The following is a 19,428-nucleotide window of genomic DNA, read 5'->3' as shown; positions in this document are numbered from 1 at the left end:
GATGGCCTCCTTTTGATACATTACAAAGCCCTTAGAAGGGTGAGAACTCCCGTTTGAGATACACACTACATCAAAGCACAGATGCTGAAGTGAATGAACATTTGATTTCTGTGCCACATGCTGTCATATTCTAAGCCCGTAATTACAAATTATAAAACATGGACCTTTTTTTTTTTTTTTTTTTTTTTTTGAGATGGAGTCTCACTATCACCCAGGCTGGAGTGCAGTGGCACGATCTCAGCCCACTGTAACCTCTGCCTCCCAGGCGCAAGCGATTCTCCTGGCTCAGCCTCCTGAGTAGCTGGGACTACAGGTGCCGTGCCACCACGCCTGGCTAATTTTTGTATTTTTAGTAGAGACAGGGTTTCATCATGTTGGCCAGGCTGGTCTCGAACTCCTGACCTCAAGTGATCCACCTGCCTTGGCCTCCCAAAGCGCTGGGATAACAGGTGTGAGCCACCGCGCTCAGCTCAAAGCATGGACTTTGAATCTTGATTGTACCACCTACATCCTGTATCACCCTTAGGCAAGTTATTTACTCTGAGTCTCAGTTTATTCATCTGTAAAATAGGAACCAATTGTAGAAATCTCTCAGGAATACTAGGATTAAACAAAATGTATCCAAAGTGCCTGGCACATAGGGTGGATTTCCCACCCCATATGCCCCCAAATATATGGGGCACTAAAGAATATTTCTTCCACATCAAGTATAGAGTGAGGCAAAAGATGCTATATGGTTGAACAGCAGAAACAACTTGAGCCACCTCTAAATAAGTGTGACTTATTACCGTTTTAGTTTTTATTATTATACTTTAAGTTTTAGGGTACATGTGCACAATGTGCAGGTTAGTTACATATGTATACATGTGACATGCTGGTGCGCTGCACCCACTAACTCGTCATCTAGCATTAGGTATATCTCCCAATGCTATCCCTCCCCCCTCCCCCCACCTCACAACAGTCACCAGTGTGTGATGTTCCCCTTTCTGTGTCCATGTGTTCTCATTGTTCAATTCCCACCTATGAGTGAGAATATGCGGTGTTTGGTTTTTTGTTCTTGCGATAGTTTACTGAGAATGATGATTTCCAGTTTCATCCATGTCCCTACAAAGGACATGAACTCATCATTTTTTATGGCTGCATAGTATTCCATGGTGTATATGTGCCACATTTTCTTAATCCAGTCTATCATTGGACGTTTGGGTTGGTTCCAAGTCTTTGCTATTGTGAATAGTGCCACAATAAACATACGTGTGCATGTGTCTTTATAGCAGCATGATTTATAGTCCTTTGGGTATATACCCAGTAATGGGATGGCTGGGTCAAATGGTATTTCTAGTTCTAGATCCCTGAGGAATCACCACACTGACTTCCACAGTGGTTGAACTAGTTTACAGTCCCACCAACAGTGTAAAAGTGTTCCTATTTCTCCACATCCTCTCCAGCACCTGTTGTTTCCTGACTTTTTAATGATTGCCATTCTAACTGGTGTGAGATGATATCTCATAGTGGTTTTGATTTGCATTTCTCTGATGGCCAGTGATGGGGAGCATTTTTTCATGTGTTTTTTGGCTGCATAAATGTCTTCTTTTCAGAAGTGTCTGTTCATGTCCTTTGCCCACTTTTTGATGGGGTTGTTTGTTTTTTTCTCGTAAATTTGTTTGAGTTCATTGTAGATTCTGGATATTAGCCCTTTGTCAGATGAGTAGGTTGCGAAAATTTTCTCCCGTTTTGTGGGTTGCCTATTCACTCTGATGGTAGTTTCTTTTGCTGTGCAGAAGCTCTTTAGTTTAATTAGATCCCATTTGTCAATTTTGGCTTTTGATGCCATTGCTTTTGGTGTTTTAGACATGAAGTCCTTGCCCGTGCCTATGTCCTGAATGGTAATGCCTAGGTTTTCTTCTAGGATTTTTATGGTTTTAGGTCTAACGTTTAAGTCTTTAATCCATCTTGAATAGATTTTTGTATAAGGTGTAAGGAAGGGATCCAGTTTCAGCTTTCTACATATGGCTAGCCAGTTTTCCCAGCACCATTTATTAAATAGGAAATCCTTTCCCCATTGCTTGTTTTTCTCAGGTTTGTCAAAGATCAGATAGTTGTAGATATGTGGCGTTATTTCTGAGGGCTCTGTTCTGTTCCATTGATCTATATCTCTGTTTTGGTACCACTACCATGCTGTTTTGGTTACTGTAGCCTTGTAGTATAGTTTAAAGTCAGGTAGCGTGATGCCTGCAGCTTTGTTCTTTTGGCTTAGGATTGACTTGGCGATGCGGGCTCTTTTTTGGTTCCATATGAACTTTAAAGTAGTTTTTTCCAATTCTGTGAAGAAAGTCATTGGTAGCTTGATGGGGATGGCATTGAATCTATACATTACCTTGGGCAATATGGCCATTTTCACGATATTGATTCTTCCTACCCATGAGCACGGAATGTTCTTCCATTTGTTTGTATCCTCTTTTATTTCATTGAGCAGTGGTTTGTAGTTCTCCTTGAAGAGGTACTTCATGTCCCTTGTAAGGTGGATTCCTAGGTATTTTATTCTCTTTGAAGCAATTGTGAATGGGAGTTCACTCATGATTTGGCTCTCTGTTTGTCTGTTATTGGTGTATAAGAATCCTTGTGATTTTTGGACATTGATTTTGTATCCTGAGACTTTGCTGAAGTTGCTTATCAGCTTAAGGAGATTTTGGGCAGAGACAATGGGGTATTCTAGATATACAATCATGTCGTCTGCAAACAGGGATAATTTGACTTCCTCTTTTCCTAATTGGATACCCTTTATTTCCTTCTCCTGCCTAATTGCCCTGGCCAGAACTTCCAACACTATGTTGAATAGGAGTGGTGAGAGAGGGCATCCCTGTCTTGTGCCAGTTTTCAAAGGGAACGCTTCCAGTTTTTGCCCATTCAGTATGATATTGGCTGTGGGTTTGTCATAGATAGCTCTTATTATTTTGAGCTACGTCCCATCAATACCTAATTTATTGAGAGTTTTTAGCATGAAGGGTTGTTGAATTTTGTCAAAGGCCTTTTCTGCATCTATTGAGATAATCATGTGGTTTTTGTCTTTGGTTCTGTTTATATGCTGGATTACATTGATTGATTTGTGTATATTGAACCAGCCTTGCATCCCAGGGATGAAGCCCGCTTGATCATGGTGGATAAACTTTTTGATGTGCTGCTGGATTCGGTTTGCCAGTATTTTATTGAGGATTTTTGCATCAATGTTCATCAAGGATATTAGTCTAAAATTCTCTTTTTTTGTTGTGTCTCTGCCAGGCTTTGGTATCAGGATGATGCTGGCCTCATAAAATGAGTTAGGGAGGATTCCCTCTTTTTCTATTGATTGGAATAGTTTCAGAAGGAATGGTACCAGTTCCTCCTTGTACCTCTGGTAGAATTTGGCTGTGAATCCATCTGGTCCTGGACTCTTTTTGGTTGGTAAGCTATTGATTATTGCCACAATTTCAGCTCCTGTTATTGGTCTATTCAGAGATTCAACTTCTTCCTGGTTTAGTCTTGGGAGAGTGTATGTGTCGAGGAATTTATCCATTTCTTCTAGATTTTCTAGTTTATTTGCATAGAGGTGTTTGTAGTATTCTCTGATGGTAGTTTGTATTTCTGTGGGATCGGTGGTGATATCCCCTTTATCATTTTTTATTGCATCTGTTTGATTCTTCTCTCTTTTTTTCTTTATTAGTCTTGCTAGCGGTCTATCAATTTTGTTGATCCTTTCAAAAAAACAACTCCTGGATTCATGAATTTTTTGAAGGGTTTTTTGTGTCTCTGTTTCCTTCAGTTCTGCTCTGATTTTAGTTATTTCTTGCCTTCTGCTAGCTTTTGAATGTGTTTGCTCTTGCTTTTCTAGTTCTTTTAATTGTGATGTTAGGGTGTCAATTTTGGATCTTTCCTGCTTTCTCTTGTGGGCATTTAGTGCTATGAATTTCCCTCTACACACTGCTTTGAATGCATCCCAGAGATTCTGGTATGTTGTGTCTTTGTTCTCGTTGGTTTCAAAGAACATCTTTATTTCTGCCTTCATTTCGTTATGTACCCAGTAGTCATTCAGGAGCAGGTTGTTCAGTTTCCATGTAGTTGAGCAGTTTTGAGTGAGTTTCTTAATCCTGAGTTCTAGTTTGATTGCACTGTGGTCTGAGAGATAGTTTGTTATAATTTCTGTTCTTTTACATTTGCTGAGGAGAGCTTTACTTCCAACTGTGTGGTCAATTTTGGAATAGGTGTGGTGTGGTGCTGAAAAAAATGAATATTCTGTTGATTTGGGGTGGAGAGTTCTGTAGATGTCTATTAGGTCCGCTTGGTGCAGAGCTGAGTTCAATTCCTGGGTATGCTTGTTGACTTTCTGTCTCGATCTGTCTAATGTTGACAGTGGGGTGTTAAAGTCTCCCATTATTAATGTGTGGGAGTCTAAGTCTCTTTGTAGGTCACTAAGGACTTGCTTTATGAATCTGGGTGCTCCTGTATTGGATGCATATATATTTAGGATAGTTAGCTCTTCTTGTTGAATTGATCCCTTTACCATTATGTAATGGCCTTCTTTGTCTCTTTTGATCTTTGTTGGTTTAAAGTCTGTTTAATCAGAGACTAGGATTGCAACCCCTGCCTTTTTTTGTTTTCCATTTGCTTGGTAGATCTTCCTCCATCCTTTTATTTTGAGCCTATGTGTGTCTCTGCATGTGAGATGGGTTTCCTGAATACAACACACTGATGGGTCTTGACTCTTTATCCAATTTGCCTTCAAAGTAAAGTTTCAAAGAAACCACCTGTTTTCTTTGTACTAATAACTTTGTATTAATGTGGTTTTGGCCGAACGTTAGAAAATGTTATCAGGAAATATTTTATGTACAGAAAGTAATGTAATGAAGCATTATAAACTTGGAAATCTGGCACCAAATGTAAGACACTGAACATTATGAGGACAGTTTAAGTCCTCCAACCCCACCGTGTTCTTCTCCCTTGATCCTATTCCTTCTCAGAAGTACCTTCTATCCTGAAAACTTTGAAATCGTTAATTTTTTTCTACAGCTTTATATATGTACACAAAATTTTATTACAGTGGTATTCAACTCTAATTTTTCTTTTCCCCCCACTCAACATTGTTTCTAGAATATCATCTGTATTTATATATATATATATAATTAGCTGATTTCCGCTACTTTATTTCAGTATATGAATAAACCATTTTATTTGTTCTCTTGTGGAAGGACACTTGGATTGCTTCTAGTTCTTGACTTTTAGCAATGGTTCAAGAACATTCTTCAGATCCATGGTTCATGGTTTCTCTAGGAGTGGAACTCGGGATCAGGGAGTATACCTGTCTTCAGGTTTACAAGATAATGTCAAACTGCTTTCCAAAGTGGTTTATAAGATTTCCTATGGCTCCACCATGCTTGCCAGCACTTGGTATTGTCAGCTTTATCAATCTGATGATTTCAAAATGGAATCTAATTCTGGTGATAACTGGCATTTTGCTAATTACTAATGAGGCTAAATACAGGAGTGACTCAAACAATTTAACAACTAGACATAGCTAGTACAGTAGGACTCCGACTAGTCCAGGTATACTTTAACTTCTGGTGTGAGAAGGTATGTAAATCTAAGAACTTCATGTAGCCAGGGTGGCACTTGGGGGTCTCAATGTAATGACTTACCAAGCAGTGCATAATACTTAAAAAAAAAAAGTTACAGCCATATCAGCTAACAATGTTTAAGGACCATTTATGTTTCTCCTTTTGTGCAATGCTCATTTCTCTCTTTTGCCACTTTTTCCACTAGATTATCTGTGTTGATTCATCAGTATTCATTATATGTCCTGGTACTACTAATTGTTTAACAGTATGTGTTGTATGCCATGTCGCAGTTGGTGTTTTTTCCTAAGCAGAAGTTCTTAATGAAGTAGGATTTATTACACGTTCTCTCTATAGATAGTTTTTGTGTCTTACTTTTGATATCCAATAGGGCAAGCCCCTCATCCTGTTCTACTTTTGTGAGAGTGTCATGGTTATTCTCGGCTTAGTATCTTCCATATACATTTTAGAATTAGCTTGTTGGGTTAACGTGAAGAACTCTTGGGATTTTGCTCAGATACACATTTAACCAAAGGGATCAACTTGGGAAAAAGTAGCATTTTATGATCCTGAATCTTCCTAGCCATGAACATGGTTATAATTCTGTTTGTGCAGATCTTTCTTACTGCCTTTTCCTAAAATTTTAGCAAGTACTATAGAGCAGTATTTGCAAATCTTTTGTTTGATTAATTGCTAACTTCTACATTTTTTCTTGCTATTTAAAAATGTATCCTTTTATTTACAAATTATATTTTAAACTCTGACTAGTGTCACATGCTTTTTAGACAGTGAAGACCCAGCAGTAGTATAAAGTGTTTTATTTATTTAAAAAATATGAGCATGATTACATTAAACTATATATTATACAATCTATCCAAAGTTTAACTTAAATAATAAAACCTGGTTGAGCAGGGTGGCTCACACCTGTAATCCCAGCACTTTGGGAGGCCGAGGCAGGCGGATCAGTTGAGCCCAGGTGTTCGAGACCAGCCTGGCCAACATGGCGAAATCCTGTTTCTACAAAAAATACAAAATACAAAAAATTTGCCGGGCATAGTGGTGTGTGCCTAGGAGGCACAACTACTTGGGAGGCTGAGGTGAGAGGATCACTTGAACCCAGGTTGAGACTGCAGTGAGCTGTGATGTCGTGACTGCACTCCACCTTGGGTGACAGAGTGAGACCTTGTCTCAAAAAAAAAAAAAAAAAAAAACCCTCCCCGCTACCCCAGACAACCTGCTGTAATTTCAGACTAGCAGAATATTCCAGAAAGTTCATGCTTGTATCAGCACAGGGAAACATTACTCCACCATTGCTAAATCTTTCAGGCTATGACTTTTTTGTCTCTTGGCCTTATATCCTGGACGCAGGAACTCTATCTTTCTCTTCTTTGCTTCACTTTTATTTTTGTGTTTCTTCATTTTTTTCTTGGCAGCAATATCAGGATTAGTTACAAACTGGAAAAGAGAATAGAAATTTTATATTACTTTTAAAGTAAATGTTAAACCAATAAGAATCAAATACAGAAATAAATGTAAAAAACACATGCTCATTAAAGAAAATCTGAAGTCCCAGCTATAAAGTCCCCAACCGCTCAAACCCTTGATCCTCCCTAAGTGTAAGTGTGACACAAACATGCACACTTAGTAGTTATCAAGTCCAATGAACATGCCATATTTTCAAAGAGCAAACTTACCTCCAGGGCCTTCCTCTTTTTCCGGAGTGCCCTTTTCTCATTAGCCTGTTTCTGTACAGAGGCAAAGGCTAATGAGAAGCTCTCAAGCCCAACCAGCTTTTTGAGTAATTCTATGATTTCCTGGGATAGATTCTTCAGCAAAGGATCTAATCACACACAAAGAGTAATGATCAGAGACAGGTAGGAAAGGACACATTTGAACATCAACAAAATCAACAATATGTACAACATTTATATCCAGCTACTGATCTGGCAAGAAACCCCAAATAAGACAAAAAAAAATTTAAACTCTTGCAGCATTATCACTGTTACTTCAACATTAAACACTGATATAAAACTAGCCTCTATGTTCCTGGGATGGGGAAACCAGCAATGCTAGACATAGCACTCCAGCCACCACCTCACCCAGGATGCAATAAGAAATCAGAGAACATGAGGCCCACTTCCCAGCGGAAACCTGGCCCTGAAGACATTAAAGTAACTTGGGACCTTGACAGAAACATTTTGAATTACCTCTGTTTACCTGTTGAGCTCTTGCAGATGGGGGGAAAAGTGAGATTCCCTCTCTAATCCATGATGGGTCACAGAGGCTTAGCTCTGCCCACAGTAACTTTTTTTTTTTTTTGGCGGGGGAGTGTCAAAGCCTCCTTTGTGAAGTTGACAAAAAAGCCATTTCTCCCACCCCTCTCTGCCACTCACCCCTATATACAAATAACCCCCGATTTCAATTTCACAGGAGCTCAGGACATCTGTTCTAGATCACAAGCTTCTTGAAAACTTTCCTGCTGTTGAATCCCTAGTGCCTGGCAGATATTAGATGCTCATTAAATGTTGACTGGGTTGAACCAAAGCACACCTGAACCTGCTTTTGTCAGCAGCCTCAACCTTTACCATTGCTTTTTCCTTTGTAAGAGTGAGGAAACTTTCTCTCAAGGTTGTAGGACTGTAAAAGCTCTTGCTTTGACATTTGCTTCATTTGTTTTATTTTCAAACTCTGAACATTCACTTTACCTCCTTTCCTTCCTGCCCCCAGTTCCCTCTTTACCTGTTATTACCAACAATTAGAATAAGTGAGGGAAATGTATCAGGCAAGGAAAAAGAAGAAATGTTAAAATGATATTTTAAAACTATTTCATATAAAAATGATAATACTTATATTTTTGCCATATAATCTTTTTTTTGAGACAGTGTCTCACTCTGTTGCTCAGGCAGGAGTGCAGTGGTGCAATCACAGCTCACTGAAGACCTCACAGCCTCAAGAGATCCCCCCACCTCAGCCTCCTAAGTAGCTGCAATTATAGGTGTGCACCACCACACCCAGCTAATTTTTGTATCTTTTGTAGAGATGGGGTTTTGCCATGTCGCCCAGGCTGGTCTTGAACTTCTGGGCTCAAGTGATCCTCCCACCTTGGCTTCCCAAAGTGTGGGATTACAGGCGTGAGCCACTACGCCCAGCCTATAATTTTTAAGATGAGAATGTAATGACATTTTATTGTTCATTATTATTCATTGTGCTATGAGGTTTAAAACTACCCTGAACCATAGTTTTCTTTGACTATTTAATCTATGTTGAGGATAAAGCATCATCTTTTATGTGAGAAACATTCTTTCTGGGACAGCAGAAAGCATACAGAAGAGGGCAATCAAATATAATACAAATATGCCTATTTGTTAATTATCTTGATATAAGTTTTCTTTTTAAAAATAAACTCTGGCTGGGTACAGTAGCTCACTTCTATAGTCTCAACACTTTGGGAGGCTGAGGTTGGAAGACTGCTTGATGCCAGGAGTTTGAGACCAAGACCAGCCTGGCATAACATAGACCACTATTCGTCTCTCTCTCTTTTTTAAATGTATGTGTGTGTGTGTGTATATATATATATATATATATATAAATATAAACATATATAAGTATATAATATATAATTAAAAATATATATATAAATAAAAATAAATCTCAGGCAGGGAGGGAGGACAGAAAGGAAGAAGGAAACATTCAGGAGAGAAGTTAGAAATCCTCATGTGCAAAAGGCAGGAGAACAGACGAGGCAGGGTTACCTTGCTCTGAATAGGTGCTGTTCAGTTCTCGAAACAAAGGAGCTATGATCATTGGGAGATACGGCTTTACCTTGTCTATCCCAAGATCCATTGCTACGGCGCCGAGGAACTTAAAGATGCATGTTCTCTGAAAGTACAGATCATTTTTTTCATTTGAAATACTTCTCTTTAGCACTCAATCATAGACACAGCATTAATTGAGAAAACAGGGCTCAGTCTATTTTGGGACGGATGTTATTGCTGCAGTTTGGGGTTCAAAGATAAAGTTTCTAGGGACTTAGGAGGATCACTAATATCATTAAAATACTTTTTAAAGAGAAATGACTACTCTCAGTCATTCTGTGCATTCATCGCACCTTTAAGGGGTTTCTCGGCGAATAAGCAGCTTCCAGTTTTGCAATCCGGGACAGCTTCTGGATCAACCACAGCAGCGTGGCCGGCCTGCCGAGCTCTTCCTTCACCTCTTCCTTCTCTTCTCCGTCAGACTCCGCCTTCTCATCTGCACAGGCCACACCATCTTCTAAAGTTTCTTGTTCTTCCAGGTCTTCTTTTATCTTACTTTGCTTATCTTCACAATAAAGTTCCAGTAAATACAAGACTTTGGCTACGAACAACAAATTCTTAACAACCTTTAAAAAAAAAACGGGGTGGGGGAAGAAATTGGACATTGATTTTGAAATAAATAAGGCTTAGTAGAGCATAAGCTAAAATAGGTATTCTACAATTAGAAAACAAAAACAAACTAGGCATTACAACTATTTAACGACTATTAAATGATGATGGCTCCATTTTTAGATCATTCCTTTTTTTTTTTTTTTTAAAGACAGAGCCTCACTCTGTTACCCAGGCTGAGGGCAGTGGTGCAATCTCGGCTCACTGTGACTTCCCCCTCCCAGGTTTAAATGATTCTCATGCCTCAGCCTCCTGAGAAGCTGGGATTACAGGCGTGCACCACCATGCCTGGCTAATTTTTATACTTTTAGTAGAGACGGGGTTTCGCCATGTTGGCCAGGCTGGTCTCAAACTCCTGACCTCAGGTGATCTGCCCGCTTCAGCTTCCCAAAGTGCTGTGATTACAGGTGTGAGCCACGGTGCCTGGCCTAGATCATTCTTAAGTTCTTCCTCATAGGGCATCCAAACCCATTTCCATGTAACTTTGATCTATCTGGACTAGTTCTACCCTTTAAAGTCACACAGAATAAGGAAACAATTTCCTTCTAGGCCCTCCATTTACATTTTTTGTTTTGTTTTGTTTTTTGGGTATTTTTTGAGACACAGTCTCACTTTGTCACCCAGGCGGGAGTGCAGTGGTGCGATCTCGGCTCAATGAAACCTCTGCCTCTGGGTTCAAGCAATTCTCATGCCTCAGCCACCCCAGCAACTGGGACTACAGGCTACTGTGCTCAGCTAATTTTTGTATTTTTAGTAGAGACAGGGTTTCACCATGTTGGCCAGGCTGGTCTTGAACTCCTGGCCTCGAGAGATCTGCTCATCTCGGCCTCCCGAAGTGCTGATGTTACCGGTGAGAGTCACCACACCAGCCCCATTTTACATTTTTAACAACAGCTTTCATCTCTACCTCCATTAAATTCCTTCTGCCATTCTACATAGAAATAACTATTTCTCTCTCTCTTTTTTTTTTTTTTTTGATACAGAGTCTAGCTCTGTTGCCCAGGCTGGAGTGCAGTGTGGTGATTTCAGCTTAGTGCAACCTCTGCCTCCCCAGTTCAAGTGAGTCCCTTGCCTCAGCCTCCTGTGTAGCTGAGACTACAGGCATGCGCCACCACGCCCAGCTAATTTTTGTCTTTTTAGTAGAGATGAAGTTTCACCATGTTGGCCAAGATGGTCTTGAACTCCTGGCCTCAAGTGATCCACCTGCCTCAGCCTCCCAAAGTGCTGGGATTATAGGCGTGAGTCACCGCATCCAGACCCTTATTGGGAATTTTAAATGGAGCAAAGAGTAATCCCAATACGGACCCAGCGTTGACAAGACATATGTGTATTTGAACATATATTTGAGTGTATATCTGTATTTCATCTAATCCCCCAAGCATTAAGATAGGTTCAAAACAAAACAAAATAACAAATGTAAGCTTAGACTGTTGATAGAATAGGCCCCTTCTTTATTTCTGGGATGGAGTCTCGCTCTGTCACCTAGGATGGAGTGCAGTGGCGTGATTTCGGTTTACTGCATCCTCCGCCTCCCACGTTCAAGCAATTCTCCCTGCCTCAGCCTCCCGAGTAGCTCAGATTACAGGCACCCACAACCACGCCCTGCTAATTTTTTTGTATTTTTAGTAGAGATGATGGGGTTTCGCCATGTTGGCCAGGCTCATCTCGAACTCCTGACCTCAGGTGATCTGGCCGCCTCGGCCTCTCAAAGTGCTGGGATTACAGGCGCGAGCCACCATGCCCAGCCGGCCCCTTCTTTTAAACTGGGAGAACTACAATTCTTACCTGTTCTCCTAGAGACTGATCCAAGAATTTGGAATGCAATTGATGGCAAGAGGCGAGAGAGATACTTTTCATCTGTGAAAAGAAAATGGACATTGGTAGACAAAACACAGGACATTTCTGATTGTTTTTAAAAAGCTAAACATAATAACTATAATACAACTAACATACTGGATTTTGCTCTGAATGACCACCTGTATAGATTTGGAGAGGAAAGGTTCATGACCAGAAGTGGTATACTGCTCCCTTCTACCTGCCCTAAGCATTTCATCCCAAATAAATGGGATACTTTCACATTCTGGGGAGAAACAGGTAATAATCCTCTACATTTTTTTTTTTTTTTTTTTTTTTTAAGATAGAGTCTCACTCTGTGGCCCGGGCTGGACTGCAGTGGAGTGATCTCGGCTCACTGCAACCTCTGCTTCCTGGGGTCAAGCAATTCTCCTGCCTCAGCCTCCCAAGTAGCTGGGATTACAGGCGCCTACCACCACATGCGGCTAATTTTTTGTATTTTTAGTAGCGATGGGGTTTCACCATGTTGGCCAGGCTGGTCTCGAACTCCTGACCTCAGGTGATCCACCCACCTCGGCCTCCCAACGTGTTGGGATTACAGGCATGAGCCACCGCGCCCGGCCAATCCTCTACATTACTAGTAGAGCACTTTACTACCGTCCAATATTTTTTTCTTCCTCTTTTCTTCCCTTCTACCCTCCACTCATTCAATATTTATGGGGTTCCACTATGAGTGAGGCATTGTGCTAGGACCTAGGAAACCAGAGACACACATATCATGGCCCCTAACATTTTCTTTTCTTTTCTTTCTTTCTTTTTCTTTTTTTGAGATAAGATCTCGGACTTGCCCAGACTGGAGTGCAGTGGCCTGATCACAGCCCACTGTAACCTTGACCTCCCCAGGCTCAGGTGATCCCCCTATGTAAGTCTCCCAAGTAGCTAGGACTACAGGTGTACACCACCATGCCCAGCTAATTTCTGTATTTTTTGTAGAGATAGGTTTTCACCATGTTGCCCAGGCTAGTCTCGAACTCCTGAGCTCAAGTGATCTGCTTGCCTCAGCCTCCTAAAGTGCTGGGATGACAGATGTGAATCACCATGCCTGGCCTGGACCCTGACATTTTCATGAACGTGATCTCATTTACATCATCAACAAGGTTATTAGGAGGCAAAACAGACAGTATTAATCTTATTTTCCAATGCCGATAAAGAACTTATTAGCTGGGCGTGGTGGCGTGTGCCTGTAATCCCAGGTACCCGGGAGGCTGAGGCAGAAGAATCCCTTGAATTCGGGAGGCAGAGGTTGCAGTGACCCGAGATCACACCACTGCACGCCAGCCTGGGTGACAGAGTGAGACTCCATCTCAGAAAAGAAAAAAAAAAAACTTAAACATATAATGGAAGATGAGCATGCTAAATAAGCAAATTAAAAGTCTGACTACACTAATGGTCTAAAAATTATCTTTGAAAAAACCCTGGCCTTGAGAGTCACCCCTCTCCAGTGACTAATATTCCTATTGATTCACCTGTACAACAAATTGTTGGTTGGAAGAGTTTCTCCCAAGGGCTGGCCCGAAGATAGTTACATGAACCAGAAGGAACATCTTACAGTCACGAGGGAAGGAAAAGGTTTGAGAGAAACCTTACCTTTTGGTCAAGGTCACTGGCTAGGAACTTGATTGCTACAGGTTCTGGGAGGTGTTTTTTGGTCTTTTTGGTATTCCATTTTTGAATAAGCTCCTCTGGCTGGCAAGAGGCAAAGAGTAACCCAAAAATCTGGGCTGCTGTGAGCCACACCCAGTTGTGTGGATGTCTCAGGTGAGAATGCACATGACCTAAGGGAACCAAAAAGCATTCATGGATGACACATGGCCTTCCTGATTAGAGGTAAATATGACTAAGTTAAGCATTTACAGAGTATTATGTGTTTGGAGTGGGGAACCAAAGATGAACAAAATAAGCCAATGGCTGGGAAGTGGGGGCAGGGGATGAAAAGAGATTGGTTAATGTGTACAAAAATAGAATTAGATAGAAGGAATAAGTTTAGTGTTGGACAGCACAGTAGGGTGACTATAGTTAACACTGATGTACTGTACATTTCAAAATAGCTGGAAGATTTGAAATGTTCCCAACACAGAGAATAAATGTTCAAGGGGAAGGATATTCTCATTACCCCAATTGGATCATTGGACATTGTATGCATGTATCAAAATATCATAGATACCCCATAAGTAGGCATAATTATGTATCAATTTAGAAAAAGACAAATAGTCCTTGCTTCTTAGAAGCTCACAGGAGCTAGAGAGAAGTGAGGTGGGAGAGGTACTGGAAACGACTAGAAAACCAACTCCTAGAGTGGTTAAATGACTCTAATGGGGTATAAACAGCCCTCAAACAGACCAGTTCCGTAAGAACTAGTTTCAGATTCAAGGGAGATAAGGTGACATTAACAGTTACATTTTCTTTTTTTTCTTTTTCTTTTTTTTTTTTTTTGCGACAGGGTTTCATTCCCATTGCCCAGGCTGGAATGCAGTGGTGTACTCTCGGCTCACTACAACCTCTGCCTCCTGGGTTCAAGCAATCCCCCTGCCTCAGCCTCCTGAGTAACTGCTACTACAGGTACTCACCACCACACCCAGCTAATTTTTGTATTTTTAGTAGAGACAGGGTTTCATCATGTTGGCCAGGCTGGTCTCAAACTCCTTAAGTGATCCACTTGCCTCAGCCTTCCAAAGTGCTGGGATTACAGGTGTGAGCCACTGTGCCTGGCCAACAGTTACATTTTCTAAAGTGAGTAATGTAAGTATGTATATAGGTACAGGCTTGTTTCTAATCAATAGAATTGGTGGCTCCAAGTAGCTGCCTGTAAAGCTATCATTTACTTACTGAAGGTTTTCTATATGCCAGGGACAGGGCTAATTGTGTTACATGTATTATCTCATTTAGACCTCATAACAATTCTGTGACGTTGGAATTATAATTTCCATCTTACAGATGAAGAAACAAGTGTTCCAGAAAGGCTGTGTGACATGCTAAGCTATAACAGGCAGAGCCAGGCCTGGGCCCTAGCTTGATCTGACCTTCAAACTCTTAATTCTTCAGCATTTGGCTACGTGGCCATTCTCCATACACCATACTCAGAAAGTTATTTTTTATAGAGATGGGGTTTCACCATGTTGCCCATGCTGGTCTCGAACTCCTGAGCTTAAGCAATCTGTAAGCCTCAGCCTCCCAAAGTGCTGGGATGACAGGCATGAGCCTCCATGCCCAGCTGAGACCCTAACATTTTCATGAACATGATCTCATTTAACCATCAACAAAGTTCTTAGGAGGCAGCACAGACAGTATTAATCTTATTTCCCAATGCTGGTAAAGGACTTAAACATATAATGGAAGATGGGCATGCTAAATAAGCAAATTAAAAGTCTGACTACACTAATGGTCTAAAAATTATCTTTGAAGAAACCTTGGCCTTGAGTGTGACCCCTCTCCAGTGACCACCACTCCATTGAGACCCAAACTTCCCCTTCCCTGCTGTTATCTCCCCTCCGTGTAAAGGAAAAAGAAAAGAAAAAAAAGTTTTAGGCTGGGTGTGGTGCCTCATGCCTGTAATCCCAGCACTTTGGGAGGCCGAGGCAGGTGGATCACGAGGTCAAGAGATGGAGACCATCCTGGCCAACACGGTGAAAACCTGTCTCTACAAAAAAATACAAAAATTAGCTGGGCACGGTGGCATGCGCCTGTAGTCCCAGCTACTCAGGAGGCTGAGGCAGAATAATTGCTTGAACCCGGGAGGCAAAGGTTGCAGTGAGCTGAGATCGCACAACTGCACTCCAGCCTGGTGACAGAGTGAGACTCCATCTCAAAAGAAAAAGTTTTATAATGTGGGTTTTGGGGAACAGGATGGATTAACCATGTCATATCTCAGTTTTAGTCTTTACTGCTATATTTCATAGACATGTTTTTACTTTTGATCTACATGAATCTTTGTAATAATCTGGCCATGTTGCAATGAAGCCACACCTGAGAAGGTCATACAGTAACCTTGTTATTTCTCACAAATCTGAGTTCTGGCTCTTAAACCAGGTGAATACTTTATTTCAGTTAACAACAGACCACATAAGACGTGGTCCCGGCTGGGCACAGTGGCTCATGCCTGTAATCCTAGCACTTTGGGAGGCTGAGGCAGGTGGATCACCTGAGGTCAGGAGTTCAAGACCAGCCTGGCTAACATGGTGAAACCCGTCTCTACAGAAATACAAAAATTAGCCAGGTGTGGTGGCTCACACCTGTAATCCCAGCACTTTGGGAGGTCGAGGCGGGTGGATCACCTGAGGTCAGGAGTTCAAGACCAGCCTGGCCAACATGGTGAAACCCCATCTCTACAAAAATACAAAAATTAGCTGGTGTGGTAGCATATGCCTGTAATCCCAGCTACTTGGGAGGCTGAGGCGGAAGAATCACTTGAGTCCGGAAGGCGGAGGAGGTTGCAGTGCGCTGAGATCGTGCCATTGCACTCCAGTCTGGGTGACAGAGCGAGACACTGTCTCAAAAAACAAACAAACAAACAAAAAAGTGGTTCCATAAGATTATAAAACAGTTTGGCACTACTCATTAAAAAAAAATACACACTGTATTTTTACTGTACCCTTTCTATTTTTGGCTGTGTTTAGATTCACAATGACCCTGTTACGAATGCCTACAGTGTTCATTACAGTACATGTTGTAAAGGTTTTTAGCAACAGGCTGGACCATATAGTCTAGGGGTGTAATAGGCTATACCATCTAGATTTGTCTAAGTGTACTGTTACGAAGTTCAAACAACAAAATCCCATAACAATATATTTCTCAGAATGTATCTCTATTGTTAGGTGATGTGCAACTGTGTGACAACTTGTGAAATCATTTAGTAAATAATGGCATATGTACATAATGGACTACTATATAGCTATTTAAAAGGATATCTACTAGGTGTCTTATAGATAGTAATATACTTACTTAGGTACAAACAGGATATCAAAGTTTATATGGAACTAAGCAACCTCTCAAAAAAACCCTATGCCTACTGAACAAAAAGAAAGACTGGATGGAAATATAGACCACAAGTACATACATCAAAACAATACATTGTACACCATAAATATATACAGTTTTTACTTGTCAGTTGTACCTGAGGGAAAATAAATAAATAGGAAAAAAAGAGACACATATCTGAAATTATTAAGTACCAAACAGGACTTTGAAAGGTTTACTTTCAAAGGTTTACTTATGAAATCACAGATACGTTTTTTTTCCGAAGGGAACATTTTCACTGTGATCACTCTGACAGAACCTTTTAAGTTTTTTCTCATGGACTCTTTTCCTGACATTGTATACTTTCTGAAGTATTCATATTCGAATTTCTCAAATCTACTTTCAGTAATTCTATGACAACAAATGTGTTTGATTTAAATAAAAAAGGAAATACTTACTCCAGATTTTACTCAAAGTCTCAGCGGGTTTGGTAAACTGAATAATATTACATTCCTTGATAAGTTTAGTTATCAGTGTAAGAAAACTAAACAGAAGGCGATCTGCAGCTTTTTCTTCAGTTTCTTCCATGATCTAAAAACAAGACGGATGTAAATCAATGAAAACAACAATCTGAAAGTATCTGATGGACAATTTTACTCCAGCACGTCAATCCACCCGTTTCTGAACCTCCCTCGGCACTCCTGACATTGTGGGCCAGATGATCCTTTCCTGTGGGGGCTGCCATGTGCACTGTAGGATGTTACCAGCATCCCTGCTCCTTTATGCCCTAGATCCCAGTAGCACCTCCACCCTCCAGTTGTGACAATCAAAAATGTTTCCAGACATTGCCAAATGTCACCTGGGGGGGCAAAATCGCCTGAGTTGAGAACCTTTGATCTTCATATACCATGAAGATACTTTAACTTTAATCCCCCAACCCCCCATTTTTTTTTGAGTCAGGGTCTTGCTCTGTTAGCCAGGCTGGAGTACAGTGGAACGGTCCTCCTGCCTCAGCCTCCTGAAAAGGTGGAAATACAGGCATGCGCTACCATGCCTGGCTATAATGCTCATTTTAAAAAGTTCCAATTACACTGAATTTTTGCTTTTATGATAAAGGACACTGTTTGAACACAAATATTTAATTGATTAGCTATAAATAGCTATAGCTATAAATATAAATATTTAACCTATAAGCTGATATCTAATCTGTTAGCTACATTACCTCAAGTGAAACTATAAGTTAGAAAAGTTTTATTCCCTAGCAAATTACTTACATCTTTAAAGTTTTCAGGATCAATTTCCTTTTCAATCACAGGAAGGACAGTTCCAAGTCTTTTCTCAAAATCAACTCCTTCACTTTCCACAAACAAGCCACAGATCAGGGCAGCAAGTTGTCTATTTAAGCGCTAGCAAAAATAAACCACAAGACAATGTCAAGAGAACTTGGGAGGCCTTTACTGAAACTGTAAAATAAAGGTGGGCATTATTTTTTCCTCAACATTCAGAGAAAATAAACATTTCTTTCTGATGCCAGAAATCAGTAAATTATGGAGCTTTGATGGCCAATATACAAAATGTGGGGAAATTTTTACACTCAAGAATAACATTTTAAAAAGAGGCATTATTATTATCCAGTGAATACTTTAATTTTTTTTTCCATTTTTAATTAAAAGGAAATGGAAAGAAGTCTCATGCCCACCCCACATTAAGTGGGTATGCAACAAGTTACTCATTAACACAGGGCACATGTTGTTTATGTTTCACAAAGATGGGCCAACAATGATGGTGGCAGAGGTACCAAGTGAATAAAAGGATAAAAATTACATTTAAGTAATCAAATATGCAAAATTGGAAACAAACGTATTCATCATTAGGAGCTGGTTAAGTAAATTATATTACATTCATGTAGTGGAATACTTTCCTAACAATAACATAGTAGGAATACGGGTGATTTTTATATTACTTTTTATAACTTCTTACATTTTGGGAAACTTTAAGAATATACTATTTGCATAATCAGACAAAAATAACACTATTTGGGAAAAAAGCCAATTCAACAGTGTATGACATATATTCTTACTTAAACTATGATCCCCAAAGCTAAGACTTGTCACTGAACTGTGACTAAAAGCAACGCACACCTTTTTTGCTCCAAACCAAGTGGTAACCATATCAAACAGCCAATCTTTTTTCTCGAGGCTGATTTTACCAAGTAGGGACTTGATTGTCATGGATGCCATCTTTTTGCACGTGGCAGAGTCATCATTGATCGTCATTAGACAAAGAGGGATAAAGAACATTCCGCAGTTCTCATGGAGCAGCCCCTAAAAGAAAAGAGGCATGTGTGAGCACTCAGAGTGGAATTCCTACAGATGCTCTAGCAAAGGGGGACTGAGGACTTCCAGGAGTCACAGGGCTTATCTCTGGGGTCATAGTACCTGAGGGAACGTGTCAAAGAGATAGGCGATCATTTCCAAGGTGGACTCTCTCCCGGTCTCATGTTCGTAACTAGGGGAAGGACATTAGGTGGATTTGTTAGTATCTTCTAAATTTACAAATAATTATTTAAAAAATGAAAATATTGTATCAAGGTGTCAGTTTACTTCTTAAAAAAA

The 19,428-nt window shown here is 40.3% G+C and overlaps 1 protein-coding gene across 1 annotated transcript in view; it reads right to left on the bottom strand.

Annotated features, from left to right (window-relative positions):
• Positions 1-6,385: 6,385 nt before the first annotated feature.
• Positions 6,386-19,428, bottom strand: part of UTP20 (UTP20 small subunit processome component) — a 108,466-nt gene continuing 95,423 nt past the window's right edge. Inside the window, exons 53-62 of the mRNA XM_031000985.3 lie at positions 19,252-19,321; positions 18,955-19,137; positions 18,088-18,219; positions 17,272-17,404; positions 13,448-13,635; positions 11,792-11,863; positions 9,691-9,963; positions 9,335-9,461; positions 7,277-7,422; positions 6,386-7,037 (exon numbers count right to left, since the gene is read on the bottom strand). Coding sequence (XP_030856845.2) covers positions 6,882-7,037; positions 7,277-7,422; positions 9,335-9,461; positions 9,691-9,963; positions 11,792-11,863; positions 13,448-13,635; positions 17,272-17,404; positions 18,088-18,219; positions 18,955-19,137; positions 19,252-19,321 — 1,480 coding nt within the window. The 3' untranslated portion in view covers positions 6,386-6,881. The remainder of the gene's footprint in view (positions 7,038-7,276; positions 7,423-9,334; positions 9,462-9,690; positions 9,964-11,791; positions 11,864-13,447; positions 13,636-17,271; positions 17,405-18,087; positions 18,220-18,954; positions 19,138-19,251; positions 19,322-19,428) is intronic.

This window comes from Gorilla gorilla, chromosome 10, assembly GCF_029281585.2.
Source record: "Gorilla gorilla gorilla isolate KB3781 chromosome 10, NHGRI_mGorGor1-v2.1_pri, whole genome shotgun sequence".
Taxonomy (NCBI): Eukaryota; Metazoa; Chordata; class Mammalia; order Primates; family Hominidae; genus Gorilla; species Gorilla gorilla.
This window is presented reverse-complemented; position numbering and strand designations above follow the sequence as displayed.